General features: G+C 41.9%; 1 protein-coding gene across 1 annotated transcript in view; it reads left to right on the top strand.

The window, feature by feature from the left end:
• LOC311327328 (lysosomal alpha-mannosidase-like) overlaps positions 1-10,000 on the top strand; it is a gene marked incomplete at both ends in the record, with an annotated part of 18,296 nt that overhangs the window by 3,717 nt on the left and 4,579 nt on the right. Inside the window, 2 exons of the mRNA XM_084460360.1 lie at positions 286-459; positions 905-1,098. Of these exons, the coding sequence (XP_084316486.1) occupies positions 286-459; positions 905-1,098 (368 nt within the window). The remainder of the gene's footprint in view (positions 1-285; positions 460-904; positions 1,099-10,000) is intronic.

Raw genomic sequence — 10,000 nt, forward strand, 5'->3', positions numbered from 1 at the left:
GTGTGTCCCTCTCCCTCCCCCCCCCTAGCCCGTAATGACATGTGTGTCCCTCTCCCTCCCCCCCCCTAGCCCATAATGACATGTGTGTCCCTCTCCCTCCCTAGCCCGTAATGACATGTGTGTCCCTCTCCCTCCCTAGCCCGTAATGACATGTGTGTCCCTCTCCCTCCCTAGCCCATAATGACATGTGTGTCCCTCTCCCTCCCTAGCCCGTAATGACATGTGTGTCCCTCTCCCTCTCCCTCCCTAGCCCGTAATGACATGTGTGTCCCTCTCCCCCCCTAGCCCGTAATGACATCCAACACGCGGGTGTCCGTTACATCCTGGACTCTGTGGTGGACCAGCTCCTGAAGAACCCGGATCGCAGGTTCATCTACGTAGAAACCGCCTTCTTCTACCGCTGGTGGAAGAACCAGGATGCCAGCATGCAGGAGACGGTCAAACAGCTGGTCAACCAGGGTACGAAGGGTCACTAATGTTTCATGAGGGGTTATAAACATGCTAGAATGGGATTATACGCAAGTATAAATAGTTTTTTGGGAAGTTGGGGTGATCGATTTTGTTACTAATGTTTTATGAGGGGTTATAAACACGCTAGAATGGGATTATAAGCAAGTATAAATAGTTTTTTGGGAAGTTGGGGTGATAGATTTTGATGTGCCAGAGTCCAGTTATACAGAAAGGCGACAACTATTGTCATCTCTCACCTGACTGACTTTAGTTTGATGTTATTTTTTGTTTGATGTTATTTTTTTTCTTTTTTACAGGTGTTTACTTTCCGGTGCTGTGTGTATGAGCAGGCTGTAGGCTAACCTCTCCCCTCTCTCTCCAGGACGGTTGGAGTTTGTGAACGGGGGCTGGTGTATGAGCAGGCTGTAGGCTGACCTCTCCCCTCTCTCTCCAGGGCGGTTGGAGTTTGTGAACGGGGGCTGGTGTATGAGCGACGAGGCCACCACCCACTACAGCGCCGTGATCGACCAGATGACCCTGGGGTTGCGCTACCTCAACGACACGTTCGGCGCCTGCGGACGGCCGCGCGTCGCCTGGAGCATCGACCCCTTCGGACACGCCCGCGAACACGCCTCCATGTTTGCGCAGGTGAGGGACACGCCCGCGAACACGCCTCCATGTTTGCGCAGGTGAGGGACACGCCCGCGAACACGCCTCCATGTTTGCGCAGGTGAGGGACACGCCCGCGAACACGCCTCCATGTTTGCGCAGGTGAGGGACACCTCGATACACAGGTCACGATTCGATACGTATCACGATACAGAGGTCACGATACAATACGATACAATACGATACGATACAATACGATACGATACAATACGATACGATACAATACGATACGATACGATACGATACGTATTGCGATACACACATCATTTACTGAAAGATTTTAAGTGTTCAAGACTGAAAAGTGAATGGCTCAAATGCACTATATAGATAACTCAAACTCAATGACTGGACAGAGAGCTAGCTAATAAATATTTTACATTTCATATCCATGCTTTTTAAACTGTCAACATTGTAGTATTTATGGTTTTTCAAAATTATTTATATGTATGCTTTTTTAACTTAATATTGTAGAATATGCTTTTTAAACTGGATTTAAAAATGTAAATAAAAAAATAAAAAAATATTTATTTATTTATTTTTACAAATTTTACAGCGCCCGGCTGTATCGATACTCCGGGCTGAAAGATCGATACAGTATCGCGAGACTACGTACCGCGATGCATCGTTGTATCGATACAATCCTACAGCCCTATACAGTATACATATGTTAAGAGTATATACACTAGATCGAGGTTTCTCAAAGTGGGCGTCACTTTGAGAAACTAACTGGTAAGCTGCCTGTGGTCTATTATGGAGCTAGCTAGAATAACGCTAGTTTGCTAGCTAGCTAACCTTAGCTATCACCCGGCACAAAGACTTTCTCCGCTCTGGAAATTATTTTGTTGAAAACAAAGAACAGTTGGGCAATGGCATTTTGAAACGTGTCACAATTTATTAGCTAGCTACCTTGCTTGCTTGCGCGCCCTATTCAAACCAGAATTGGTGCAGTGTAGATCAGTTGTGGATTGGTTGTGGATTGGTCGCATGCACGCGCCAGCGTCACAATATATACTGTCATAACGTTGCCTACTCTGAATTAATTTCGGAATATCAAGAAAGCGATAGGGAGACGACTGATGCTTTTAAAGCAACCTCAAGATTTTGACAGTAACAGATTTTGACAGTAACAGATTTTGACAGTAACAGATTTTGACGGTAACAGATTTTGACAGTAACAGATTTTGACGGTAACAGATTTTGACGGTAACAGATTTTGACGGTAACAGATTTTGACGGTAACAGATTTTGACAGTAACAGATTTTGACAGTAACAGATTTTGACAGTTACAGATTTTGACAGTTACAGATTTTGACAGTAACAGATTTTGACGGTAACAGATTTTGACGGTAACAGATTTTGACAGTAACAGATTTTGACAGTAACAGATTTTGACAGTTACAGATTTTGACAGTTACAGATTTTGACAGTAACAGAATTTGACAGTAACAGATTTTGACAGTAACAGATTTTGACAGTAACAGATTTTGACAGTAACAGATTTTGACAGTAACAGATTTTGACGGTAACAGATTTTGACGGTAACAGATTTTGACGGTAACAGATTTTGACGGTAACAGATTTTGACAGTTACAGATTTTGACAGTTACAGATTTTGACAGTTACAGATTTTGACAGTAACAGATTTTGACGGTAACAGATTTTGACGGTAACAGATTTTGACGGTAACAGATTTTGACAGTTACAGATTTTGACAGTTACAGATTTTGACAGTAACAGAATTTGACAGTAACAGATTTTGACAGTTACAGATTTTGACAGTTACAGAATTTGACAGTAACAGAATTTGACAGTAACAGATTTTGACAGTAACAGATTTTGACAGTAACAGATTTTGACAGTAACAGATTTTGACAGTTACAGAATTTGACAGTAACAAATTTTGACAGTAACAAATTTTGACAGTAACAGATTTTGACAGTAACAGAATTTGACAGTAACAGAATTTGACAGTAACAGATTTTGACAGTAACAGATTTTGACAGTAACAGATTTTGACGGTAACAGATTTTGACGGTAACAGATTTTGACGGTAACAGATTTTGACGGTAACAGATTTTGACGGTAACAGATTTTGACAGTAACAGATTTTGACAGTTACAGATTTTGACAGTTACAGATTTTGACAGTTACAGATTTTGACAGTAACAGATTTTGACGGTAACAGATTTTGACGGTAACAGATTTTGACGGTAACAGATTTTGACAGTTACAGATTTTGACAGTAACAGATTTTGACAGTAACAGATTTTGACTAACAGGGGCACAAAAGCCACGGTGACCGCAGGGGGTACTAATATGATCAGGGCGTTCCGGCCAGACCGAGGGGCGTCGACGGCCATGGCCTCCATGTCATTCCCACCCTGATTTGGGGGGACTTAAAACCTCCCCAAAAGCCCCTGGGGTAGTCCTCTCTGTGGGACAGTACATTGTGGGTGGGGCAGCAACGCTGAACGTTTGATTCTGAGTAGGGAGTCCACTCTCAAAGTTTTACTTCAGTGGCGCCATGTTTAAATTCACCGCGCAAAAAAGTGATTATGTTTAGTGATCGTGTTGATTTTCCAAATTGATTTTCCAAAACATGAAACTGCTTTCCTAGTTCATTCTTGTTATAACTAAGACATCTGCTGGAAAAAATATTTGTTCCCATAGTCAGAAGTCCAAGAATGAGTTATTTTCTCTCTCTCTAAAATCACAAATCCAAGCACAAGTACAGGGGCCTATTGTGCTCAAATGTTACAGGGCTTCAGTGGTGATTTTACATTAGGGGCAGGTGGGGCAGTGCCCCACCAGGTGGCGCTGTTGTGCAAGATGCATCTTAGCCTACAACTGTGTTTCGGAAAAATCTAATTTATAATTAATACAAAATAGTGATTCAGTGGTGAAAATAGCATGTATAAATATAATAAACCTGACTGACACTATGTATAGTGCTGTTTTGCAGTAATTCCCTTTGTATGAGCGTGTCACAGACTGCTCTGACTCGGCAGAGGGGCACCGAAGCGTTCTCCCCTACTGTTGCTATAGCGACAATGTGAGCGTGGTCGGGAGTAATGTGAAAAAATATCACCAGATTTCATTGGGTGGAGGGGCAGAAAAGTCTCTTCCCCTACGAAATCTACCTGGCAACAGGTTTAGCCAGGGAATAATGAAACAACGTTGATCAAAGTTGAACTACTGGGTCATTGTCGGTGTCGATCTACGTTAGCCAATGCTGCTAGCTAAAGTTTTGTAGAGATTAAAAGTGTTTTCAGGTGCAACAATGAATAGTTTAGATTATTTGTTGAATGTGCGGTTTAGTACATTGAAACTTGAAGAGAAACTGGAAATAAAACGTTTAGGGCCATACGACCAGAAGAATTGGTGCTGCTTCAGGCTGGAGATAAGGTAACCCGTACCTTCAAACAGGAATGGTTTGAAAAAAAGAAGTGGCTAACTGCTAGCACCTCGAAAAGTGCACTGTTCTGTTTCCCTTGTATTCTTTTTGGTGGAAACTCTGTTTGGGCATCGTCTGGATTCAAAGACATTAAACATCTGTCAGAAAGAACATCGAAGCATGAAAGCTCTGCGTCCCATCTGAACTGTGCCATGAAGCTGGGTTTACTGGGGCAGCTCAACGTCCAGGCACAACTAGATGATGGGTTTACTGGGGCAGCTCAACGTCCAGGCACAACTAGATGATGGGTTTACTGGGGCAGCTCAACGTCCAGGCACAACTAGATGATGGGTTTACTGGGGCAGCTCAACGTCCAGGCACAGCTCTGATGCGTTTCGCCGTTCCATCGCGGAGCACAACAAACAGACCGAGGAGAATCGGGATGTTCTGGGGAGGCTGATCACTTTTATTAAACTCTGTGGGAAGTGTGAAATGGGTTTGCGTGGTCACAACGAGTCAGCGAACTCACTGAACCCAGGCATTTTTCGTTGCATTTTTGAGACGATGTGTGAGGGGGACTAATGTGGACAGTGCGCCTTCACTCTAGTAGACTATTTGGCTGTGATATACAGTAAGTGGAGTACTAATAGGTTATGCGTAGTGCCCAGGTCTGATGGGTGAACACTTGTCACTTTCAGAACCCTGGACCGGGCATGCGCTCTCTTATGGGTCTAAGCCTACTCTGCGTGTGTTAATGTGTCGTTATCTTTGTGTGTTGTAGCCTCTGCTCTGATGTACCTACCGTAGACTAATTCGCTACCTTTAGTTCTTGTGATGGTGACATAATATAAAACTGCCCCTCCAGAAATGCCATGCTAAAATCGCCACTGCAGGGCTTATGTCCGGAAGGTGAAGGTGAAGTCGTTTTGAACCTATAGATGAGGTGGATGTGTTTATAACGTGACTCCATGTTCTATAGATGAGGTGGATGTGTTTCTAACGTGACTCAATGTTCTATAGATGAGGGGGATGTGTTTATAACGTGACTCCATGTTCTATAGATGAGGTGGATGTGTTTATAACGTGACTCCACCATGTTCTATAGATGAGGTGGATGTGTTTATAACATGACTCCACCATGTTCTATAGATGAGGTGGATGTGTTTATAACATGACTCCATGTTCTATAGATGAGGTGGATGTGTTTATAACGTGACTCCATGTTCTATAGATGAGGTGGATGTGTTTCTAACGTGACTCCATGTTCTATAGATGAGGTGGATGTGTTTCTAACGTGACTCCACCATGTTCTATAGATGAGGTGGATGTGTTTATAACGTGACTCCATCATGTTCTATAGATGAGGTGGATGTGTTTATAACGTGACTCCACCATGTTCTATAGATGAGGTGGATGTGTTTATAACGTGACTCCATGTTCTATAGATGAGGTGGATGTGTTTATAACGTGACTCCATGTTCTATAGATGAGGTGGATGTGTTTATAACGTGACTCCATGTTCTATAGATGAGGTGGATGTGTTTATAACGTGACTCCACCATGTTCTATAGATGAGGTGGATGTGTTTATAACATGACTCCATGTTCTATAGATGAGGTGGATGTGTTTATAACGTGACTCCATGTTCTATAGATGAGGTGGATGTGTTTCTAACGTGACTCCATGTTCTATAGATGAGGTGGATGTGTTTATAACGTGACTCCACCATGTTCTATAGATGAGGTGGATGTGTTTATAACGTGACTCCATGTTCTATAGATGAGGTGGATGTGTTTATAACGTGACTCCACCATGTTCTATAGATGAGGAGGATGTGTTTCTAACGTGACTCCACCATGTTCTATAGATGAGGTGGATGTGTTTATAACGTGACTCCATGTTCTATAGATGAGGTGGATGTGTTTATAACGTGACTCCATGTTCTATAGATGAGGTGGATGTGTTTATAACGTGACTCCACCATGTTCTATAGATGAGGTGGATGTGTTTCTAACGTGACTCCACCATGTTCTATAGATGAGGTGGATGTGTTTCTAACGTCTCCACCATGTTCTATAGATGAGGTGGATGTGTTTATAACGTGACTCCACCATGTTCTATAGATGAGGTGGATGTGTTTATAACGTGACTCCATGTTCTATAGATGAGGTGGATGTGTTTATAACGTGACTCCATGTTCTATAGATGAGGTGGATGTGTTTATAACGTGACTCCATGTTCTATAGATGAGGTGGATGTGTTTATAACGTGACTCCACCATGTTCTATAGATGAGGTGGATGTGTTTATAACATGACTCCATGTTCTATAGATGAGGTGGATGTGTTTATAACGTGACTCCATGTTCTATAGATGAGGTGGATGTGTTTCTAACGTGACTCCATGTTCTATAGATGAGGTGGATGTGTTTATAACGTGACTCCACCATGTTCTATAGATGAGGTGGATGTGTTTATAACGTGACTCCATGTTCTATAGATGAGGTGGATGTGTTTATAACGTGACTCCACCATGTTCTATAGATGAGGGGGATGTGTTTCTAACGTGACTCCACCATGTTCTATAGATGAGGTGGATGTGTTTATAACGTGACTCCATGTTCTATAGATGAGGTGGATGTGTTTATAACGTGACTCCATGTTCTATAGATGAGGTGGATGTGTTTATAACGTGACTCCACCATGTTCTATAGATGAGGTGGATGTGTTTCTAACGTGACTCCACCATGTTCTATAGATGAGGTGGATGTGTTTATAACGTGACTCCACCATGTTCTATAGATGAGGTGGATGTGTTTCTAACGTCTCCACCATGTTCTATAGATGAGGTGGATGTGTTTATAACGTGACTCCACCATGTTCTATAGATGAGGGGGATGTGTTTATAACGTGACTCCATCATGTTCTATAGATGAGGTGGATGTGTTTATAACGTGACTCCACCATGTTCTATAGATGAGGCGGATGTGTTTATAACGTGACACCATGTTCTATAGATGAGGTGGATGTGTTTATAACGTGACTCCATGTTCTATAGATGAGGTGGATGTGTTTATAACGTGACTCCACCATGTTCTATAGATGAGGTGGATGTGTTTATAACGTGACTCCACCATGTTCTATAGATGAGGTGGATGTGTTTATAACGTGACTCCATGTTCTATAGATGAGGTGGATGTGTTTATAACGTGACTCCATGTTCTATAGATGAGGTGGATGTGTTTATAACGTGACTCCATCATGTTCTATAGATGAGGGGGATGTGTTTCTAATGTGACTCCACCATGTTCTATAGATGAGGCGGATGTGTTTATAACGTGACACCATGTTCTATAGATGAGGTGGATGTGTTTATAACGTGACTCCATGTTCTATAGATGAGGTGGATGTGTTTATAACGTGACTCCACCATGTTCTATAGATGAGGTGGATGTGTTTATAACGTGACTCCACCATGTTCTATAGATGAGGTGGATGTGTTTATAACGTGACTCCATCATGTTCTATAGATGAGGGGGATGTGTTTATAACGTGACTCCATGTTCTATAGATGAGGTGGATGTGTTTATAACGTGACTCCATGTTCTATAGATGAGGTGGATGTGTTTATAACGTGACTCCATGTTCTATAGATGAGGTGGATGTGTTTATAACGTGACTCCATGTTCTATAGATGAGGTGGATGTGTTTATAACGTGACTCCATGTTCTATAGATGAGGTGGATGTGTTTATAACGTGACTCCACCATGTTCTATAGATGAGGTGGATGTGTTTATAACATGACTCCACCATGTTCTATAGATGAGGTGGATGTGTTTCTAACGTGACTCCATGTTCTATAGATGAGGTGGATGTGTTTATAACGTGACTCCACCATGTTCTATAGATGAGGTGGATGTGTTTATAACGTGACTCCATGTTCTATAGATGAGGTGGATGTGTTTATAACGTGACTCCATCATGTTCTATAGATGAGGTGGATGTGTTTATAACGTGACTCCATGTTCTATAGATGAGGTGGATGTGTTTATAACATGACTCCACCATGTTCTATAGATGAGGGGGATGTGTTTATAACGTGACTCCATGTTCTATAGATGAGGTGGATGTGTTTATAACGTGACTCCACCATGTTCTATAGATGAGGTGGATGTGTTTATAACGTGACTCCACCATGTTCTATAGATGAGGTGGATGTGTTTATAACATGACTCCACCATGTTCTATAGATGAGGTGGATGTGTTTATAACATGACTCCATGTTCTATAGATGAGGTGGATGTGTTTATAACGTGACTCCATGTTCTATAGATGAGGTGGATGTGTTTCTAACGTGACTCCATGTTCTATAGATGAGGTGGATGTGTTTCTAACGTGACTCCACCATGTTCTATAGATGAGGTGGATGTGTTTATAACGTGACTCCATCATGTTCTATAGATGAGGTGGATGTGTTTATAACGTGACTCCACCATGTTCTATAGATGAGGTGGATGTGTTTATAACGTGACTCCATGTTCTATAGATGAGGTGGATGTGTTTATAACGTGACTCCATGTTCTATAGATGAGGTGGATGTGTTTATAACGTGACTCCATGTTCTATAGATGAGGTGGATGTGTTTATAACGTGACTCCACCATGTTCTATAGATGAGGTGGATGTGTTTATAACATGACTCCATGTTCTATAGATGAGGTGGATGTGTTTATAACGTGACTCCATGTTCTATAGATGAGGTGGATGTGTTTCTAACGTGACTCCATGTTCTATAGATGAGGTGGATGTGTTTATAACGTGACTCCACCATGTTCTATAGATGAGGTGGATGTGTTTATAACGTGACTCCATGTTCTATAGATGAGGTGGATGTGTTTATAACGTGACTCCACCATGTTCTATAGATGAGGAGGATGTGTTTCTAACGTGACTCCACCATGTTCTATAGATGAGGTGGATGTGTTTATAACGTGACTCCATGTTCTATAGATGAGGTGGATGTGTTTATAACGTGACTCCATGTTCTATAGATGAGGTGGATGTGTTTATAACGTGACTCCACCATGTTCTATAGATGAGGTGGATGTGTTTCTAACGTGACTCCACCATGTTCTATAGATGAGGTGGATGTGTTTCTAACGTCTCCACCATGTTCTATAGATGAGGTGGATGTGTTTATAACGTGACTCCACCATGTTCTATAGATGAGGTGGATGTGTTTATAACGTGACTCCATGTTCTATAGATGAGGTGGATGTGTTTATAACGTGACTCCATGTTCTATAGATGAGGTGGATGTGTTTATAACGTGACTCCATGTTCTATAGATGAGGTGGATGTGTTTATAACGTGACTCCACCATGTTCTATAGATGAGGTGGATGTGTTTATAACATGACTCCATGTTCTATAGATGAGGTGGATGTGTTTATAACGTGACTCCATGTTCTATAGATGAGGTGGATGTG

Source organism: Borostomias antarcticus (genome assembly GCF_949987555.1).
Source record: "Borostomias antarcticus genome assembly, chromosome: 31".
In the NCBI taxonomy this organism is placed as follows: Eukaryota; Metazoa; Chordata; class Actinopteri; order Stomiiformes; family Stomiidae; genus Borostomias; species Borostomias antarcticus.